At 36.9% G+C, this 23,441-nt stretch overlaps 1 protein-coding gene across 4 annotated transcripts in view; it reads right to left on the bottom strand.

Annotated features, from left to right (window-relative positions):
* Positions 1–264: 264 nt before the first annotated feature.
* Positions 265–23,441, bottom strand: part of LOC115918526 (E3 ubiquitin-protein ligase RNF13-like) — a 39,244-nt gene continuing 16,067 nt past the window's right edge. For 2 of the 4 annotated variants that reach the window (XM_030981795.1, XM_030981798.1), the window contains exons 6-10: positions 23,096–23,177; positions 13,146–13,251; positions 4,776–4,869; positions 2,288–2,368; positions 265–908 (exon numbers count right to left, since the gene is read on the bottom strand). In XM_030981795.1, the coding sequence (XP_030837655.1) occupies positions 472–908; positions 2,288–2,368; positions 4,776–4,869; positions 13,146–13,251; positions 23,096–23,177 (800 nt within the window). In that variant the 3' untranslated portion in view covers positions 265–471. Of the gene's footprint in view, positions 909–2,287; positions 2,369–4,775; positions 4,870–9,693; positions 9,800–10,675; positions 10,782–13,145; positions 13,252–23,095; positions 23,178–23,441 lie in introns of all 4 variants that reach the window. The other 2 variants (XM_030981797.1, XM_030981796.1) reach the window with 2 other exon arrangements.

The following is a 23,441-nucleotide window of genomic DNA, read 5'->3' as shown; positions in this document are numbered from 1 at the left end:
ATTCAATACTTCAAAGACAAGTGCCCTATAAAAAAAAAATAAGTTAGCAGAACCTGCTAACCATGACAACTGAAGCTAGCGTCCGTTAGCTTGTCTTAGATACGTGTACATTAAGTGCACAGCTGCTTTGGAAATCATATTCATCCCAACTCCTTCTTTGATGCCGTAGGAAAATTTCCCACCATGAAAGTGCAGAAATCATGGAGAGTATCACAGGAAATGCGACTGCCTGCCATTGGTGGGGTGAGGGCGCTGTTCATAAATGAATCATTGTGATAACGATGCAAGATTGAAATGGCGCTTAATCGATTCGTCTTTGTTCATTCAATCCATTCCTTTAGTCATTCAGTCAGTCATTTATTCTGTCTTTCATTATCATCAAGGTTCTATGATGTCAATTGCTAGCGGGTGACGATGATTCACGCAGTTCATTCCTTCGATTACAAATGTCCCATTAGATCATCTGGAGATTCAGACTTTGGGAGCACTACTTGTGCTTGGATCTATTTCGTTCTCAGAATGCACGGTCACGCTGAGCACGTTACTGTTGGGTGGGTCCTGGATGTTCCCTTTGGCCTCCTCAAGCGGGAAACTCCCAGAAGATTCCGAATCCGACTCAACCTTGATCAAGGTGTCGATGGGCGGGTAGTCATCGCCTTCAACGGACGTCATCGGGGATGGGGGCGGAGTCGCCGTCTCGGCGAGTCCACCCACCGCGCCATGGTCGCTCAGGTTGTCCGAATGCATGCTAGACAGGAGGGGCGTGTTCTCGTTTGGGGCGTCGCCAGCTTCGGAGTCAGATTCCTCATCCGAGTCAGCCATGCCCGGAGGGATGACCTTGCGCTTGCAGATGGGGCAGGTGCGACGGTTGTTCGTCAGCCAGGGGTCTATGCATTTACAGTGGTAAGCTGGAGAATGGTACAAAGGAGATATTGAATGAATTTTTCAAGGCCTTTTTATTGGAGCATTGTATGACACATGCCAATAAGACAATTATTTTCGTTGGTCAATTTCCAACACTAATCAAATTCTTAACTTCAACCCTGGTAAAATCACAACACTCCGCCCATATCTCAACCATAAAACTAATCTAAGACCAAATTGCAACCCAAACCCTAATCATTTATCTTTGATGAAATGAAGTAAAATATAAAATAGATATTGGGACAAATAAAGAGAGAAATTTCCAAAAGGTCCAAGACCTCACGGGCCAGGAGACTGACAAAACAAAAATAAATGAAACAGAGAAAAAGATGGGTCTTTTCAGCTTTTGATCTTGAGGCATGTTAGCGTAGTAAATCCTCTAAAATAAGGACCAGAATGCCGAAGAAGTTGACGGTGTCAGTCAACCTTAAAGGTCCTATGTCCCATTTGCAGCCAACATCAAATTCTGTAGAACTTTGCAGGAATTAGGAATATGTCACGTATGTCCTATCTGTGAAATTTAAACATTAGCAGTGTCCTAATATTCAAATTATGCAAGGAAATCCATTTACTCTCTAGACTTCACTGTCAAACACTATTGAGTGACTGACTTCTTTTTTTTTTCTTTAGTAATAACTTACATAAAATGAGCTGTAAGGAGTACATGAGAATTTATCTAAATCAATAACCCACTACTTTTAATTGCCAAAATTGAACTGATTGAATCTCTGCGCAGCACAAAACGCACAACCATTCGGTACAAGGGTCTGAAAATCAATCACACTATTACTAAATGGATTGCAATCACTAAAGTCAATTTGACAACTAATGGTCGTTATTTTCCCAAAATAATGACTATTAGTTGTCAAATCGACTTAGGAGCTATAGAGCCAATAATAGTCTTGATTTTCAGACTATTGTACCGAATGGTCATACGTGTTATGCTGCGCAAAGATTCAATCAGTTTGATTTTGGCCATCACAAGAAGTGGGTTATTGATGTAGACAAATGCTCATGTACCCTTTACAGCTTGTTTTATGTATGTTATTACCAAAGAAAAAAAAAAGCCAGTCAGTCACTCGATAGTGTCTGACAGTAAGTCTAGAAAGTAAACGGGTTTCCCACTTTCCTTGCATAATTTGAATATGAGGACACTGCTAACGTTTAAATTTCACAGATAGGACATACATGACATATCCATAATTCCTGCAAAGTTCTACAGAATTTGAGGTTGGCTGCAAAAGGGACATACATGTAGTACCATTAACCTTTTCATTTTTTATAGCCTGCAAATGAGACATAGTACCTTTAAGATGAGGATAGATACGAAATATTTAACACTTAATTATATGTTATTTGTTACCATGGTTGCAAGGCAGTATGCGCAGCTTTTGACCTTCCTCGTAGTCATCAAGGCAGATAGCACATATATCATATTCATCACCTGAAGAAGAAAAAACAGAAAGATAAATGCATAAGGAAGTTTCATTTATCGAGGGTGATAATGAGCACTACGAAAAAAGATTGGGGGGGGGGGAAGAAAATGGCATCGAACAACATTCCCCCCCCCCCCCCACCCCCTAGCTTTTGATTAATTGTTTGGAAAAAAATCTGGAAAAATCATGAAAAATCATGCAAAATCTGGAAAATCTGGAAAATAGGGGTAAAATCAAGGGGGAAACAAAAGATCTGGATTTTTTTTTTTTAATTCAGGTAATTATCAGGCCTGATTTATAAGAGATAATTTTTAAAGACACAGCCAAAAATCATTTTCTTGTGACAGTTTGGATATCTTTGCTTCAGACGCCTCCCTCACACATGTATTTGAAGACTGGCGCTATCATCCGATTGGCTGCTAGAAATAATGGGAAACTAGGGATGTTAAAGGGAAATCCATCCCAAATAGACAACTACCGATGCTCTAAACGAAAGCAGAAAAATCAGAGAAGCAAACTGATGAAAAGTTTCAATTCAATCTGACTAAATATAAGAAAGTTATGAATATATTAAAGTTATAATCACTATACGTATGGGCACTTCAAATTAGCTGAAGTGGTAATGTCAATGTGCTGTGGTGCCGGACTACTTTCTCATCTGTTCTAACATACAAAATGACTAAATATGAATTTTTCATAAGTTCATGGCTCAGGAGGGTCTATTATTTTGAAAGGACCTATAATAATATGCTACCTATGATAAATTTTGAGTAGTGCCCCAAGATTTGATTTGATAAGGTTTTATTCGAATATTCAACAATACAGCTGGAGGCTGATACAAGTGAATTTACAAGGTAAAAATAATTCCATAGACATAAAAAATATAATTATATGCTTAAACACTTTTAAATGAATCCAGATATAAACAGTACATAGTAAATAAATCATAGATAATGAAAACAATAATAATATTGAGTTCGGTTTGCATACTTGGATATGAAATAAATAGAAATTCAAAGGGTGTAAGATCAGGTATACAGTTTGAGAGTCGGAGCAGGACATTTTGATAATGTTTAAGAGAAAAATTATTATTGATCATTAAAAAATGGAAATTAAATGATTAAACTGTAACATCATGAAGTATATATACAAAATAATTCGATAAAATACAATTATTAAATATTGTTATGTATGATCTTCATGAATACGTGATGTAAAACCCGGCTTGAAAACATAAAATTACATTTATTAAATTAAATTTATTAAAATAACATTAATAATTATTGCATTGATCAACTTGCATTTATCAAAGTTGAATTTAAAAAGAAGGAACGTATGAGAAAAACAGAAATTAGTGATATTTTTGTACATGGCAAATTGGAGAGTTATCCACGTACCAAACTACCAATTTGAGATGCGGATAGACTTAGTGATCTCACATTTCAAACATTCATAACTACCTTACTATTGGTCCGATCCATTTCAAACTTTTGGCATTCTGTTTCTGCTATTTTTCTACTTCCATAGAACTCAACTTATCCCAAGGGTCGGATTGCCCTTTAAACTTGTAATAGCAACCCTTACTATTAAACAGGATGTTTTATTAAACAGCTACTTTTACAGTTAGCTTTCTGTTACTCCCACCAACCAATCAGAGCCTAATCTTATATTATATTCAAGTTTGATGTTGATTTGTTTCCATTTTATTGAAAATAACATAATTGAACATAATATACATGGTAATAATTATAAATAATCATACAATAAAGGAACATAATGTACATGGTAATAGATATGACAAAAGGTATAATCATAATTATGATACATACATTTAAAAGGCGAAAAAAAGTGGGGTGATCTACTAAAAAGCATATTCACTGTACATGTATATATTAACCTTTTCCTTACAATAACTCTTGATGAGTGCAATATGAAAAGATTCAGTATGATTCTCTTCAATGCTCTTCTTTGATTTTGTGGTACATATACCAATCATCATCTCTTAGATTAACAATGACCAGTTCTAGGACACCGGACAACAAACCCCCGGACAACTACCTGTACCCCCCAGATAACTACCCCCTATGACAACCATCCTCTAGGACAACTACCCCCGGACAACTATCCTAAGGGGTAGTTGTCCGGGGGTAGTTGTCCTTGGGGGTAGTTGTCCGGGGATAGTTGTCCAGAGACTAGTTGTCCAGGGACTAGTTGTCCTAGGGGGTAGTTGTCCTAGGGGGTAGTTGTTTGGGGGTAGTTGTCCGGGTGGTAGTCGGCCTAGAGGGTGGTTGCCCTAGGGGGGTAGTTGTCCTAGGGGGAAGTTGACTGGGAGTGGTTATCCGGGGGGGGGGGGGGGGGGGGGGGGGGTGGATGTCCAGGGGGTAGGTGTCCAGATACGACAATGACCAAACATACCCTTCTTGAATTTCTTGATAGGCAGCTTTTTGAGATGGTCACGGGAGAGTCTGGCTTTCCTTTGCCTTCGCTGATCTCTCACATACTTTGCAATCTGTGGAATGCAATAGATAACACAATATTTCTGTTAAACCCTATTTTTTGCTGGTGTTATGTTAATTTCTGATGAACTGTAATATCTTTATTATACCAGCTAATACAAATCCCCTTACAATAAATCTTTTTTCAATCATGAACACAATTCTTATATTACAATCTAGAAAAATAGTCTATATGCTATTTCCATATGCTTATGCTTTATTTAAAATTTAAACAAAATACCTCAAGAAAATTTCATCGATAAATTTGACTACCAGTACAATATAATTACAATTTAATAATAGCCGATACTTAAATATTATATGGCCATACATGTATGTGTTACAAATAAAAACTTTAATACACTGTATCAAATTCAAATTTATTAACTAAGTGTAATTCCACAACATATATCAAATGAAACATCACATTTTATTACTTACTGTATATCAAATTAAATATCACATTTTATTACTTATATCAAATTAAATATCACATTTTATTACTTATATCAAATTAAATATCACATTTTATTACTTATATAAAATGATTACGTCACATTCTATTACTTATATAAAATGAAAATATCACATTTTCATAAAGAATTGAAATCGGGTCCAGATCCTTTGTTTTCGCACAGACACCATTGTCCCCATTCGAGAGGGGTGGGGGATGCCAAGTTTGGGGTTACGGGCCAAGGGTCAGGATTGGGGGGGGGGGGGTGAAAATTGGGTGAATAAATAAAAAGGAAGAGAAGCAAGAACAACAGACATTTCTACCTGTTCAGTGATTAACCAGCTGACTCTGACTGAACTCTCTCATTCCCATTGACTTAACACAAGAACCACCAGGGGGGCATTTCACAAAACTTGTCATCAGTGACACATGACAGCTTTTGTTTCAATAAATCACGTTCTCATAAAGATATATAGGGACAAATATTTTGTTATCACATACTTACAAAATGATATAACTTGGTAAGGGTATGAATAATCTAGTTTGTAACTTACCTTCCAGGTTCTAGTTTGCAGGCCAAGAATTTTATTTATCAATTAATCTATTTATTATTATTCATAAGAAACAAACACTTTTAGCCATACTTACAAGACACAACGTAGAAACTATATGACTTAGACAGGGTCAAGCTCACTATCCATAAGGACCGCTAGTCATAAGGACCGCTATTCATAAGGACCGCTATCTATAACGCGTTACTAAATGAATAGCGGTCTTTTATAATAGCAGTCCTTATAAATAGCGAGCAGACCCCCTTAGACACCGTAACTCACCGAGAATACGAAGCAGAAAGAAGTACAGATGAGAGTGATGACAACAAAAGGCGAGAAGTAATATATCCAAAGGAAATAATGAGGATACAGAGCGATCCTATACCTGTTAGGGGAGACATGCATGTCTGATGAACCTATTTCTGACTGGTAAAAGACTCTCATTATCTTTACTTTCCAGTTGCATTTAATCTAATACACAAACACCAGTGACAACTCCTATATCCTATGCACTACTAGTAGTTGTGCTACACATTAATGCTCAATTCAGTTACATATTGTTTTTCAAAGATTCATAATTCCAAAGGTTCATTCATCCTAACATTTGTACTTCCTGAGGTTTAAATTCTGAAGACGCAACATTTTGAAGGTTCATAATTCCAAATGGTCATATTTCCGAAAAAATAAATGGGTTTCATTGTTCTGAAATTGAAACGAATCGTATTCCCTAAAGTGAAATAGGGTTCAAAATTTCGAAAATTATATAGAACACTGTATTATTTACGGAGTTTAGAACCTTTGGAATGAAGAACCATATTTCATTCTCAAAATAACAAACCCTATTTAATTTTAGATATGAATTAACTCTATTTCATTGTCGGAATTAAACCCTTTTTCAACTTTGTAATTACAAAACCTTATTTCATTTTCAGAATTACAGTACGAAACCTATTTCATTGGTAATGGTAATGCTAATAGTAATGTTTTTTGTCAGGATTATGAAACCTATTTAATTTTCAGAATTATAAAACTTTTACTTCATTTTCGGAATTATGAGACCTACTTTATTATTCTGAATTATGAAACCAATTTTATTATTAGAATTATGAAACCTTATTTCATTTCCGATTTATGAAACCTATTGCATTTTCAGAATTATGAAACCTATTTCATATTCATAATTATGAAACCTATTTCATTTTCAGAATTATATCATGTTTGTAATTATGAACTCTATTTCATTTTCGTAATTATGAACCCTATTTCATTCTCAGAATTATGAAACCAATTTCATCTTTCGGAATTACGCACCCTATTTCATTTTCAGAATTATGAATATTTTCGTAATTACAAACCTTAGGATCAATGAGCCCTATTTAACTTTTAGAATCATGAATCTGCAGAGAAACAAATCTCCAGTATTATGAATCCTTGGAATATATGATTTTTAATCACCAGATAGTACAGAAAAAGGGAATATGAAAGGGCGTGCCATGAATTGTCTACTTACCTGTTTGTAATTGTACATGTAACAGTATGTCCAAGCAAAAAGCAGATGGGAGTTTATATAAAACAAGGAAGCAAACTATGGTTCAATAGATACGAACACTGACAAATGTTTGGCTGATATTTTAGTTTATGGTAATGCATACAATGCATGTACATGCACCGAGATGAAAAGCTAAAATCTGGCCATGTCTATAGGCTATCAAAATTTCATCAGTGAATAATGAATGAAGATGGGTGTGTTTCACTGACAGCTTGTTGATATCATAATGCAAACTTCAAGTTGTTAACTTATGATAAGTGAAGCAAAAGCTTACATGATAAATTTGCAAAAAAAACTTCTCATCTTTAAAGGGATCTGGTAACTTTGTCTCAGATTCTGAAACAAAATTCTGGATTTAGCTCATGGTGCAATGATAATTATAATGTATAAACCTTTAGGTCAGTCAGGAACCCCATGACTTTTACAAGCCGATTGCCTGTCTGGTTATCAAGATATTTATGATTGGAATTAAACACTATAGTCTATTGGGGAAAACGAGTATGGTAAAACTGGTCACTCAAAGATTTTTTACTTTTTGGAGGCACTTCTTGATCATTTTGAAGCGCAATTTTGTCATTGTTACACCATATCACAGACACTGATAACAAGTAGGGCCGTGTATCTCAGATTTAACATTGTTAAATGATCCCTTTAATAAATGCTTCTAAATCCAAGGTAAAAGCCAACAATGTTTCGGTTCAATCCATAGTATGCTCAATCTTGCGTAAATATTCGAAATTGAACGACGCCCACCAAACAAACTAACACAACGTCAACTACAATCCCAAATGTAGATCTCTGTTGATAGATAAAGCTACTCTAGGCTTCAAATGCATTAGATGTTAAATACAACTTTAATGCCTCATCCAAGAACATATGCGGGGCATTGGTGGTGTTAAATGGTATAACAGGAAGAGTCCAGATAGAGTCCAAATTGTCGAGCCGGGCCCCATTTCACAAAACTTGTCGAAAGTGACAAATGACAGTTTTTGTTATAAGCTAGTGAAATCCTTGCTTCTGATTGGCTATCAGCAGATTAGTCACTGATTTTTGTCATTTTTCATTGAAAAAAGGCTTTGTGAATGACTCCCTGGGCCCTGTTTCATAAAACTTGTTATCAATAACAAGTTACGATATTTGTTATAAGCTACTGAAATCCTTGCATTTGATTGGCTGTGAGCAGATTTGTCATAGATCTATGGCAGTTGTTATTGATAACAAGTTTATATGAAACAGGGCCCTGATGTATTTAGTGCTTACCTTTATCTCAAGAAGACACTATGAACATGACGGACAATGAAAGCGGACAAAATATACAGTTCCTCAGGTAGACAAAGAAACATCCCTTCACTGCTTTTATGTAAAAATGTGTGGAACAGGTGTCACATGCATATTCACCCGTTCTACACATTTTTACATAATACATGTAGCAGTGAAGGGATGTTCCTTTGTCTACCTGAGGAACTGTATATTTTGTCCGCTTTCTTTGTCCGCCATGTTCATAGTGAGAGACATGCAAGACCAGTAGGTGATCAGACAGTTGCTCCAGCAACAATAAGCGAGTTCGTAATTAGGATTTGCGCATGAGCAGATAAAGGTCATTTGTACCCAAATTGTAAAACCATTGAGACGAATACTCGGATCGTGCTCATGAAAGTTATGTAATCAGTATTCATTTATGCACCAACGTTACATTTATCTGATACACAGGTGGAAGCATTCTTCTCAAGAGGCAAACAAAAGATATTCATGAAGCACCTCTATACCTTTGGCAGTGAGTACTCTAAAATGCACACGTGGGACGTATCCATCGTGTAAAAGATCTGTGGATATTTTGGGGTCATGCGTTCCAGAGCTATTTACGAACTCGCTTATTGCTCAGGGTTTTAATGTGTCAAAGGAGACACTAGATAAATGTACTTACCAGCCACAACAATGAGGGCAACACATCTACATTTACTTACCACAAAGGGGGCTGATGTAGGGTGCATTTATCGTGCCTTGCCACTCAGAACCACCGTTTCTATACATGTATGTACATATCGAACCCCACTGTACGAACGTGGGGGGGGGGGGGGGGAGGAAGCCTGGACGACCTTACTTACCACACACATGGCAAAGAAGACGAGACATGAAGATCGAATATTTATAAACTTCCAGGTTTCACAAATGCTCCGTCAACAAACAATGCTTTGAACCAGTGCACAGCTTCACAGGGGCAAGATGGTGGGGAGGGGGGTAATAAAGGGGTGGGGGGAGGGGGGCATCGTACGACCCTACTTACCGCATACATGGCAAAGAAGAGGAGACAAGTGGACGTGACGCTTATGAAAGGTAAGAAGTAAAATCCCAGGGATGGGGATTCAGTGGCTAAAAGGACCACATGGTACCTGAAAACACAACATAATATAAAAATGACCAAACAGGGGAGAAAATAAACAAAAGAATATCCAAGCTAAACCTCAATGCTACCTGCAAAGCCTTGTCACTGGTCTATCACCGAGTTCTAAGCTCTACGTGGATGTGTTCATACATGAATGAAACGGGTTTGAATGGAGCCGTTATCAGATTTCTGTCACGGGATGTGCACGGAGTGAGTCATGGTGAGAGACGAGATGGGGGACAGGTCTCGACACTGAGGAGTGCCGAAGAATCAATTGAATGATTCATGTATACTGCGCCAAGTTTTCAGGTGATCCGATATTTGATCTGGCGGCAATTGCTCCAGGCTCTATTTCGTCTTCACAAAGGAGGTTTAGAATTAACCCATGGTTTAAACCCTCATTTACATAATCCATGGTTTAAAAATTAGCGCAAAATAAGCGTACCTTGCCTTGCATGTGTCTAATATTGGACCTCTGACTTGTGTGGCGCTTATTTTGCGCTTATCATTAGGGATAGGGTTGGATTTTCTTTGTTAGGTTTAGGTGTAATGCCTGATCCACCATTGAATTTAGGAATTCTGTTATAATTGTTGCAGGAGCATGTGTTGTACATGTACAACTAATCTCCAAGATTCAATAATCTTCCTCTCCATCAAATCACGATTGAATTAAATCAGCGTATGAACACACCCATCAGAGCTTTAAACTACCACAGACCCGATGGCAAACGACAAAGAGGCAGGGAGATGAGGGGGGAAAGGTGAGGAGAGAGGTTGAGCGAGGACGGGGCGCGGTTGAGCGAGGAGGGGGCGCGGTGGAGCGAGGAGAGGATGTGGTAGAGCGAAGAGGGAAGAGGGAGGGGGGTAGGACTTGAATACTCACCGCATACAGGATGAGGAAAGCAGTGCAAGAAGTGCTCATACAAAGGAAAGGAAGCAAGTAATAACTCCAGGGATAATATGTGAAAGGGTAGAGCGCCATCACCCACCTGTTAGACAATAGCATAGTTGAAATACAGGTCTAAAGGTAAGAGTGAGTGTGAAAGGGGTTTCATGCTAGCATAGGAAATGTATGCAGCTAGAATGGGAGCATTCACATTGGACTACTTCCAATGGATAGATTATAAAATACAGATCTGAATCTATTCAAGTGCGAGTGTGAAAGAGGTTCCATGCTAACATAAAGAATATACACCGTTAGAATAGGAGCATTCAGATGAGACTTCTTGTACGGCATATATCATCTGTCTAGAGCCTGAAGGGCACTAACTCTGTGTTAAGGCATACAGGTATGACGTAATGCCATTCTGGCTCAAAACAAACGATACCTGGAGTACAACATGCAATTAAAATGAACCTTACAAGTACCGACATAAGCAGAAGTATATTAGTATGTGCAAGATTAATGATAGGTATCTAGCATGCTTGCTTGACGAAACAGCAATTAATTTCAAGTACAAAGCACAGACAGCGAATGGATTACAAGATGAAACTATCAACAACATGCATGAGAGAAATGAAAATGGCAGCAAAGCCATGAGACAGAGCGCTTTCAATGCTCTCAAAATGCAAGATGTTCAAAGTGATTTGCGCTTGTCTGAGAAAAATCAAATAATGTACCCAAATCTTACTGGGTCTTAACTGAGTCCAATGAGGATGCTATGGTTTGGAAGGAAATTTCTTCTGCCTGTTCAACCAAACTGTGTAATGGCATAAATAACTGAATACTGAGGTCTTTGCACTCTGATTTTCCATCACAATTTGACTCTAAATGACAAACAGGTCATAGAAGAAGAAGAAGAAGAAGAAGAAGAAGAAGAAGAAGAAGAAGAAGAAGAAGAAGAAGAAGAAGAAGAAGAAGAAGAAGAAGAAGAAGAAGAAGAAGAAGAAGAAGAAGAAGAAGAAGAAGAAGAAGAAGAAGAAGAAGAAGAAGAAGAAGAAGAAGAAGAAGAAGAAGAAGAAGAAGAAGAAGAAGAAGAAGAAGAAGAAGAAGAAGAAGAAGAAGAAGAAGAAGAAGAAGAAGAAGAAGAAGAAGAAGAAGAAGAAAAAGAAGAAGAAGAAGAAGAAGAAGAAGAAGAATTCAGGAACATTAATTTGACATTTTATCAGGAGGAGGGGGTCCTTCTCTCTCTTTTATAAGGCCCAATTGGCTCACACAGAATCTTTCTGGTGCGAAATATGGAAAAAGAGCAATTACTTTTTGTGTAATTATTGCTGCTAAGCTCATGGTTTTGCCAAACAAATCCCCTCACAGTCACAGACATAAAAATACATCTACCAAAACATGCATCAGTACTGAAATAAAAAACAAAACAAAAAAGTAGCACTTAAGAAGCCATTGCATGGACGCAGCCAGAAGTAGCCAAAGGTGTGCAAGGAAAGAGTCATGCCTAAAGAAAGCAATAAGGTTAAACCAAAAAAAAAAGAGGGGTGGGGGGGGGGGGGGAGGGAGTGATCAATGAAAAGGAGGAAGAGCAATAATAGGGAGGAGACGGAAAGGGTGAGGGCTATTGATCTTGGTAAACTCCTATGAAATGGGAACCAAGAAGACATACTGTAGGAGCTGGACCAGGAACAGGACCAGGATGTGGAGCTGGACCCTAATGCAGACAAAGGATCTGGACCCCGGTCAGTAATATCTAGTACTCCATCGAAATCCGGGTACCACAGATAGTTATCCTACATTGAACTCTGGCGACAAGTTGTTGTAAGATTTTGGCTTTAAAAAACTAACAAATCATCTGATCGGAACCAGAAGGGACTCAACTCTGTGTGAAAGTAGTAACGCCCTTCTGGCTCCAAACAGGCAAAATTGTGTCCCCTCCAAGGTGCATGACATTGTCATGATTATTGATGACACGACTTCCCCTGGAAACGGTTTGGGTAAAAACAAACCTCCATGAATGCATGCCTGTTAGAATCATCCCCATTTACAGGTCCGAGGTAAGATTTCAAAGACTTTCCAACAGGACAACCCCATTGCTTTATGAAGCATCACATGTTGATCCTCCAATGAAATTAGAATGAAATCTCTTTCATATTGAACAAAGTCAAGAAAATATTATAAATAGTAATAAATGATAATTGGATTATTGAGTTCCTTTTCCAGAGGCTAATAATAAATTATGAAGAAATCTATAAGAATTGTAGAGGTATGTTTTCAGATGTTTTGAAGGAGTAGAGTGAAGAACTGTTTTCTTGGCAATGCTAGGAGTTTGTTCCGTAGACGCGGGGAAACTGATCGCAAAACATCATCACAAATCTGCCGCTAGAGTTCAAAGGTATATTACCATGTGTGGTACCCAGGTAGTCATGGTTACCATCTAGATTTTGAGGTCCTTTTTAAAACTTACCATGAAGCATAACATTACGATGAAACATATTCCTACTATGCTTGCGAATGGGATGAGGTATAAATGAAAGGGAAAGACGAAGCCAGGAGTTAGCTCAATGGTATACCTGGGGGTGGACGGAACGGGGAGAAAAAAAATGAATAAATTATAGAAAAAGTGAGAATTTGTGAGAAAAAATTGAGGTTTAGAGAAGTCATTTGATGTTAGAATTATGATTCAATGAGATGAGAGAGATTAGAAAGAAACAATTTTAAGAAACGACAGGAGTAAGTCAGAAGAGAAAAGTTATTTGATAATAGAGATAAAAGTATTATGAGTCGACATGATGAGAAAGATGGAGTAAAAAATAGATAAAAACATTCAGAATGTTACAATGTCATGTGTGTGCAGAGGAGTATGAAGAGGTAAATCAAATGAGAAATTATTGATGAAAATTGTAGACCAAAAAATAGAAGAGAAGAGAGATGAGCGGAGAAATTAAAAAGGAAGTTATGATGTCAGATCATTTAGAAGATATTAAAGCAGCCAATGCAAATGATGACATGAGAGAGAGAGGGAGGGAGGGAGAGAGAGGGAGAGAGCGGGAGGGAGGGAGGAGGGAGAGAGAGAGAGAGAGAGAAAGAGAAAGAGAGAGAGAAAGAGAAAGAGAGAGAGAGAGAGAGAGAGAGAGAGAGAAAAGAAAGCGAATGTGATAAGGAGTGAATCAATTTGATACAAAGCGAAGGCAAAAACAGATGAACGAAGAGTTGCATGGATTGCAAATGAAAAAAAGAAAAGACAAAAAATACATGTAGTTTCAAAGAGAATATACATGTATAATAGGAAATAAAATATGAATAAATAAATAATAGAAGGTATTTAAGTTTTTTCACATGCAATATTAACGGGAAGGGAAAGAAAGAAAAGGAAAAGAAAGAGAAAGAGAGAAATAAATGTCATAAGTCACAAAATTTGCTACTCCAATATTAGATGCAAATGAAACGTTAGACATGAACAGTGAACACTAGACATGAAACTACATCAATAACTGACTATAAAATGTAATACATGTACATGTATATGTATGTAATAAAATTTAATATGAAGGTAGTGTAGTATGGATTATGTAACCAGAAAATAACTATGGGCAGTCAATTTGCTTTGCAGTGCACATAAAAATGTTGAGGGAAAAATTAATGGTATGGATTATGTCACTATAAAAATAACTACAGGTAGTTAATTTGGTTTGCAGTGCACATAAAAATGTTCAGGGAAAAATTAATTGCTTTCAATTATGGCACTTTAATCTATCATCATGAATAATATAATTAAAAAACAATAAACCACAAATTAGTATCATGAAAGAAATGCCTCGTTAATTTGCTTTGTAGTTGGCCTATTGAAATGTTGAGGTGGGAAATTAATTGCTTTTTATGGCACTGTAATGATAATTTATCATTCTGAATGAATTAAAAAAAATAGCAACCAGTAAACCACAAATTAGTACCATACATGAACAACACATACAGGTATCCACCATGCATACACAATACTATACACATATTATACTGTTTTTGCAAAGCTTATAGTTACACCTGAGTTTCACCGACAAGACTGACACCGGACCGAAAACAGACCGACCCAAAAATGACATTACCCCTATGGCAAAAATAAGGTTCCATGACATTTGCTCCGGCGACAATTGCTCCGCTGTAAATTTCATACACTAATCGAATGGCTAACTTCAACCCTGGATTCAACACTATACCCTACCCTAAACCTAACCCTAAACCTAACATAAAACCCTATTGAAACCCTAACCCTAACCCTACATCTTAGACGAAATAAGCCCGGAGCAATTGTCGCAGGAGCAAATGTCGTGTCACCAAAAATAAAGCCTGCTCAGAGTCGGTCTGGAGTCGGTTTGGCAGTGTGACTAAGGTATATCGATACCATAAAGAATTTAATGAAGTTAGAATTTTAGAAACGATTATAGTGCTGTTGTGTGGACTAATTGTGAGTGAGGCCGGGTGACATCTATAGTGTGCTTTTGAGATTGTATTAACATTGCAAGTGACAATGGTGCAGTTTGGTTGGTGCAAGTGAATGACTTGAAACCGCGCATGGGGTTGTGGTGCTTTTGTTCATGTACATGTAGCCAGTATAATATAGTTAATGATTATAATGTACATGTAAACACAACATATTACTTAATGGTGCAGTTTGGTTGGTGCAAGTGGAAGACTTGAAACTGTGCATGAGGGTTTGTGGTGCTTTTGTTCATGTAGCCAGTTAATGATCATAACACAAAATATTAATTTCCTCGTTGCCTGGCTTCTAAACAAATGCACCCCTCTAAAGCCCTCTTCAGGCGAAAGGAGTTAATCTGCCTAAAGAAACATTGCTGTGCAACAAAAGAGCCCTCTTCTCTACCGTGTAGGGGAGAGGATTTGGAAGGGAAGGTGGGGTAATATTATGTCACATAAATTGTAACTTGTAAAGTACCGGTATGTTAACCCTAGCTCTCATTACTCGCAACCTTTTTTCACCCAACTAGCGTCCGTCATTACTTTTCAAAATGTTCTCAAAGATAGAATACCCCCCCCCCCTTCCCTTGCGTTTACTTTGTGAATAATTTCAACCTGTATGTTATTTTTGAAAACCATACAGTCAACAATTCATATCCTGACCAAGTTTTGTTATTTTATAAATATGCCAAAATTTGATTTCTCCCAATTTATGTTTCTTGAGAATGTGACATATCAAAGCTTACATATAAAAAGTAATCTTTCTACAAAGCCATTAATTGATTCACCCAGTGTACCTTTCACTCTCGAGTTACGAAAAATACAATAAATATCAAATTTACAAGGGGTGTGAATAATTGTGTTGTTAAACTCTGTATGCTCTACAATAAGGCATTGTGTCGCTGTTTCATGGCAAGCAGCGTTTGGTGCAAAACTGTGACTGTCTTAAACAATGTATGCGCCTAGAAACAATGTAATAGGTGCGTTATAAATGTGATCTATTATTACTATTATTATTATTGTTCAATAATGAGACGGTTAAAAAGGGGCGGGATGGGGTGGGAACTTTGCTTGGAAACCAGACTGAATGCGATGCTTTAATATTGAGCTAGATATGAAGGGGGGGGGGGGATCAGCTTAATAGACTCTGAGGTTAGGAAAGATTAACAAGGCCCTGCATGGTAAGCACGAGTAGAATGGATATTCTTTATATCACGATAGAAATTGATTGAATTATATTATGATTAGAAATTGATTGCATTGTATCATTACGGAATATGGATAGATAAATAAATTGTTCATCTCAAGAATCAAAGCACATCTTAAATATACCACATTTATAATACATCATATATATTTCATTATTTCTACAAATTGAATGATAAAATTCTACAACAGCTATTCATTGTCAAACTGTTTCAGGGAGGGGGGGGGGTAGAGTCAGATTTCAATATTGAGGGTTTGTACAGTGTATGAACATGTACAGGCCTCCTTTTAAAAGCGATACTGAACTGATGAACTTTCTACCCTAGTAGCATAAAATTTATTGCATAGTGCCATCTCAAGGTCAACTTACCAACAGTGCATATTACACCCAAGACCTATAATTCGCACTTTGCAGACAGAGAACTCGATACAGGAGGCAACAGCAGAGATAGGGAAGCAGTGAGTTAAGGGGCCAGCTGACCTGAGATGGCACTAGAGGGGAATTTGTGGTAGTGCTTCTAGTACAGTATGGCATTAAATACCCACATCGGGAGGGGGTGGTCCTAAATAAATAATTGGGGGCTCATTTATGTATGCACAAGACCCCTACATGTTCATGTACATGTATGAGAGTTCAGCCTTGTTTTATTGTTAAATTATTAAAAGTAACACATGACCGACTAAATTACCCCCCCCCCCCCCCAAAAAAAAAAAAAAAAAAAAAAAAATGTACAAGAAACAAAAGAGGTTATCCGAATACTTTCATGACAAGCAAAGACAGAAATGGAGGAATAATATCAATAATGTTAATTTACATGTTTATTTGGTACATTAGAGGATACTTTTAATGCACATTAAATGTAATTTATTATTATTCTCCCTGGTCATTGGATTTCAAGGCCTTTAATACACAAGTGTGCACCATCTCCACTCTTTAGAAAGTGTTCATGCTATTTTGCACGGTTCACATGCATGCATGTAGGGCAGTGGCAAAGTAGTTACATTATCTCCTGGATGGAGAGAGGCAGTGCATATTAATGTCTTGCCACAGGATGTTAGTGCCACGGCTGAGACTTGAAGCATGAACCATGCTACTCACTGTTCAGTGACATACCCACTAGACCACAGCAACTCTGCTTTGAATAGGTAAATTACAAAACAATCCTTGTCAGTCAGTGTGACTTTAATTTCATTTTGATTTTGATGACCTCATGATCAGCTGACTAGTTTGGCAAGAAGACAGGAAATTATCAATGTGTTTCACTCACTGTTACATAAAGTGTAGCAGCTGCATACAGGAGTAGAGTATGGCAAAAATAACACTTTCTATGATACAATGGAATTGGGTTGAACAAACTTGTTCATTTTGGGTGCATAGTGCACTGCTATAAACTGTAATAAACTCACTACATGTAGGATTACTATTACTATTTTATCTATTTACAGGGGCAGGGCTTGTCAGATATATATTCTGGATTGTACCCCCAACCCCCTTCACAGAATCAAGATAATATTTAAAACATGTTAAAGATAAACTTTAGTACTGGTAATGCGATTGCATTGTGAAAGAAAAGGTGTGGAAAGGATCAGAAACAGTTGATCATGTAGCATTGTAAGTATTGGTGAGCACTGCAAGGTTCTGGAGTCATCAAAATCATAATAAATTTGACCGAGTTTTGGTAAAGTAACAAGCACTCACATAAAAACCTATATATGGGACAACACACATGGTGTCGGGGCTAGTACTACCTTGATTTCCTTGTCTTTCTATGCTCATTACTCAGCCAGTATACATTTTCTTCCAAAATTGTTTGGCACATGTCATTTATTTGTAATCTTGAACATTCAGTGTAAGTTTCGTTTGATTCTGTGAGAATTATTTTTTTTTTTTACCAGTACTGGAGTTTATCTTTAATTATTTTAATACCGTTTTATCATCTGTTTCCATCTTGAGATGTTTGTATTCTGTGTTCTGCTTCTAATGTATTTAAACAGTCCCAGCCATAGGGCTGCATGTTCACAGTGTTTTTATGAAAATAAATAAATGAAATTGATCAATCGTTCCTGGATCTGCCCCTGATAAACTGACAGTTTTTCTCAATTTTTTTCATAGCAAATACATGTATACAAGTAAAATGGGTGTTGCACATGTAGAACCTTAATATCCTTTAATAATCTTACAAATCTTAATATTTGAATAACTAGAAATATTCTTTGGATCAGGAACACTACATGTGCTTTAAAGGGATCGTTTAATAACAATGTTAAATCTGAGATGCATGGCCCTACATGTACGTGTTATCAGTGCCTGTGATATGGTGAATACATATTGAAGCCCTCAAAAAGTAAAAAATCTTCGAGTGACCGGTTTTACAATACTCGTTTTCCCCAAGAGACTGTAGTGTTATAAAAACTGTTTGGCAAACGCAAAATTTGATTTCGATTTTCAATCATGATCTTGATAATCAGACAGGCGATTGGCTTGTAAAAGTCATGGGGTTCGTGACTGACCTAAAGGTTTATCATTATCATTACAGCATGAGCTAAATCAAGGATTTTTTTAAAGGATCTAAGACAAAGTTACCGGATCACTTTAATTGACAAAGTTGATGGACTTCCTCTCCAGAACAACAGATTCCCCGAAAATTTGTTATTTGTGCCTGGACCACTTTCACAACTGTATTTGAACAATCTAAAGCCCTTGCTATGATAAAGTCACCAGCATCAATAGGATTTAATGTAGAATTTTCTTGGAATTTGGCACAACATGAAATTGGCAACAAAAAAAAGACTTAAATGTAGACCAAGGATATTATTGAGATGAATCCAGGGTTTCATTGTATTAGAAGGATTTTGAACAATTTCAACAAGATATCTATTTGTGTTCTTGGCAGGATCAGTTCATCCTTCTAAGATATTCTCAATTGTATTGTGGAATTGAAATAAAGTTGGCCAGAATTTGCCATAAGCATGATAAAAATAGCCGGGTACATTGTAGCTACAAATGTACATTTGTACATGCACATACAACAATTGGATGTCGCACTCCTTCTTAGGAACGATTATATGCAAATCACTATTCAATTCATATCCCTTCTCACAAAAGCAATCAAATTGGCAATTCTAAGAGATTATTTATAACATCAAACAATTCCATTATTATTCTTTAACCCTGACCATTCATATAATTGTTCAAGGGTTGTACAATTAAATATATTGTTTCAGTATTATTCTTCTTTTTTTGTACTGCTAGATGCCAAGTATACATGTACAAGCACTGTTTTAATTATGCATTTTACTTGCTGTTAATAAACTTTGAAGTGTTTAAATGTATCAAATATCCTTTGTGCTGTATTACTGTATTTTTGTACCAACATTTGATGGAAGACCTCAGAAACATATATCGATGGGAATTATTGTACAATTGTGAATTCATTGGATGTGTATTGGATTTTTGCCACACATACAATTAAATGTACATTGTTTTTCTTTCATGGCTGTGTGAATACAATATGGGTGTTTATCACCTTGACTTTGACTATGATTGTTGACATTTGCTCATAATGAAACAAGCTTAAACGTACAAAGTACATAAATATCTTGCATTTCCTTGTGTTGTATTGTAGAACTACAACCCATACTGGTAATTCACACTTTTATTCAATAAATTCAATGTTGCTTACAGTAATAATTAATTTCTCTTTCTTTGTGTGCAGAGAGATTTTGTGTGGTTATTTTTCTCTTTCCAAACAAATGACTATTACCCATTGACTACAGAATTCTTTTATGACCCTGGCTTAATCGCAGGATAAACCAGATTACCATAAACAATGGGTTAAATACTTTTAGTCATACAGTTTTTGTCAATGAAAGTCACAAAACACTGTACGAGATATGTCTCAAACTGCTGAATGTTTACAGAGACACATGCACACATACGCATGTACACTACACCACAAGGGTGGGAATGATAAACCTCCCAAAACCCCCAAATACTTGGAATAAACATGACATTCAAAACAGTCATTTAAAACCAACAAGGTCAAAAAGATCAAAGAATTTCCAAAGAGAGTAATGTGCAGTACCGTACACACTAGGCCCGTCCTCACTATCTCGAGATTGCCAAATATCCAGCTATTTGAACTATCCCGATCGCAAACTATCCAGCTAATTGCGTCTTCATTAGAACGAAGTAGCAAATTAGCTGGATAGTTGGTCGGGATAATATCCCAAGATATCTTGGGATAGTTTGCAAAATATCCTACTATTTGGCAAAATATCCAGCTATTTGTCCCGAGCGTCTTCACTAGAGTGAAGATTCGCAATACACGCTAACGCTGAGCAAAGTATCTCGAGCTAATTTCTCAAGGTCGAGTTTCAAGTTTCGAGGTCGAATCTCGAGATAGTGAAGACGCGATTTGTTACTTCGGGATTATTTCCCAAATAGCGGGCTATTTGGCAATCTCGAGATGATGAAAACGCACCTAGTATTGCTTGAAAAAAAAGTAGACACTTTCCCACAGTGTCACACATGACTGCATGTATTATTCTATGTATAGACTTTTGTGTGACTTGGTGATAATGTGTCTACCGTACTTTATTTCAAGTAATACTGCATATGTTCATTATATTTTCATATGGAGTGGTGTAAAATAAACTGTACTGCCAATTTGAGGGTCAAAGGTGACCTATGTGAAAATCTGTTCCTCTATAAAGGGTTATAAGATCATGTATTCAACTTAGGAAACAATATCCTGTATTTGTTTTGTTCTTCTTCTACAGACTTTGCACAGATTCTACATGATTCTGATTCTTATCAAAACGTAACAAACCAGAAAAAGTCAACATGAAGATAATAAAACTATGAAGATTGCGTGTCAGAAAACAACAATAACAAAGCAGAATATAATCGATGCATTGCATACAGTGTACAGTTGTATCTCTGCGACTTGAGTTTGGCATTCTGACTGTATTACGTAACGTGTAACTTTATTTTTAACTTGATTAAAGAGAAGGTTGAGTTCTGGGAATGGGTACAAAATAATTTGTTAGCGTTATCATTGTTATTATGCAAGGGTGGAAGAACATCAGATTAAACATGTTCCCTGAAAAGCATGGCTCTTCAAATGCCTTCATATTCTAAATATGACATGAAACATCGTAAAAATCGGGGGGGGGGGGGGGGGGAGGGGGGGGGGTAGGTTTTTTCGCCATGTGCTCGTGTAGTCCCATGTACATCATTCTGTGTACAGTGCTTGTAACTTTGCCAAGATTTGGCCAAATTTCTTATCATTTTGATGATTCCAGAACTTTGCAATACACATGAATATACTTAAATACTAGATGATCAACCTTTTCTGATAGATTCCACATCGTTTCTTTCACAATGCAATCACATGACCAGAACTCAACTTTATCTTTAAGACTTACTTAAATGCAATTTTTTCAACCTGATTTTAGCCTTCAAATCTTAACTTCAGTGTTGTTGTTGTTGTTTTTAATATTTTGTGTGAGGTTATTATAGATTGATTGTTTTAGAGATTTTGTTTTTACCCGACTGCTGAGAAAGCATGTGCATGCTTGTAAGTAAGCTAGCAACCAGGTGAATGACGGCTTTAAGTCCTATCTGAGGGACTTGATAATGAGGAATAATGCCTTCGATTTCGAAACCTAGGACCTCCCGCTTACGAGACCACTGCTTTACCACTGTGCCATGGCGCCTGATGAAATTTGTAGGTATATATGTAATTGACAATTAATGCTTTATAAGAGGGTCCTTTATGAAAGGCAACTCCCCTATGCTTTCAGAACGACAATCTACATGTAAATGTTAACGTGATTCTGCATTCTGAAACAAACTTAAAACCTCCATATTTCTGTCTTTGCTTGGCATTTTCACTTTTTCTTCTTCCTCTATTTTCTTCAAATACAGATAGCTGATTAGACGGAATAAAGCTCAGCTGATTTTCACATTGTGAAATGGATTGGACACTTTGGGTCATCCCAGTAGACCAACAGCCCACGTGACCGACGTTCAATAACGGTTCTCTGGACCGACAGCCCACGAGACCGACATGTTTGTATCAAAGAAGCACATTTAGAAATATAGGAAAGAACAAAGACCGATGGCCAACGAAACCGGCAAAACAGAGCAATAAAGGAGGGAAGATAGAAAATATTCAGTCTCGTGGGACGTTGGTTTGATGGACCCTCTTAAAAGTGGCTAGAAGGAACAAGAGACCAGGAGAGTGTTTCAAAAAGACTAAGATTGACTTTAAGTTGGACTTTGCTATGGCAGCCCGTTCATGCCACTGTTTACTCTCACCATTTACTGACATTGGTCTCTCAAGGGACGTACAAATCATGGTCACAAATCTACAGAATTTAAATTGTTTGATAGTTCATAATTGAAGGAAAAAATATTATCTAAAGATCATAATGATGAGAGCAACCAGTGAATTGAATGGCCTGCCATACAGTAGTTACATGTAAGTCCACTTAAAGTCGATCTTAGTCTTAACACTCCCTAGCACTGTCAGCCTCCTGGGCCGTTAATCCTGCACGTTGTTGGTCTTACGGGCCATCGGTCTAGTGAATCCTCAACAAATTGTCAGAAGACTCATGAGATGAACTCTGTCATTCTAGAGGGCCGTCGGTCTTGTGGGCCGTAGCCCAAACACTAAACCTGACACAATAAGGTGTATCTAGACATCTAGATGTGAATCTGGTAATACATACCCTGTTGAGTAGTTCATCCCTTGCAATGTTTCGCCACTGTCTTTCCCGACAAACACTGATGGTATATAGATTAACTTGTTATCTATGGTAGTGGCAAGGGAAAAAACGTGAAGGAAAAAAACATCAAAATGAAATCAGATGACATGTAGACTTACAATTTATAAAGAGGACAATAGATCCTGGGCAGATATTAAATTCACTACGGTACTCAAGTAAGAAATATGAGTATCTACAGTGTACTTAGTTTTCAACTTAGATAAAATACTTAGCCAACTTTGTTATTCAGTGCAATCATTAGGAAGTACGTTTATGTTAAAATTCAAGTTATTCAACGAACATGCACATG

The sequence above is a fragment of the Strongylocentrotus purpuratus genome, unplaced genomic scaffold (genome assembly GCF_000002235.5).
Source record: "Strongylocentrotus purpuratus isolate Spur 01 unplaced genomic scaffold, Spur_5.0 spur5_scaffold_12, whole genome shotgun sequence".
In the NCBI taxonomy this organism is placed as follows: Eukaryota; Metazoa; Echinodermata; class Echinoidea; order Camarodonta; family Strongylocentrotidae; genus Strongylocentrotus; species Strongylocentrotus purpuratus.
The sequence above is the reverse complement of the archived record's forward strand: the minus strand, read 5'-3'. Positions and strand labels throughout refer to the sequence as shown.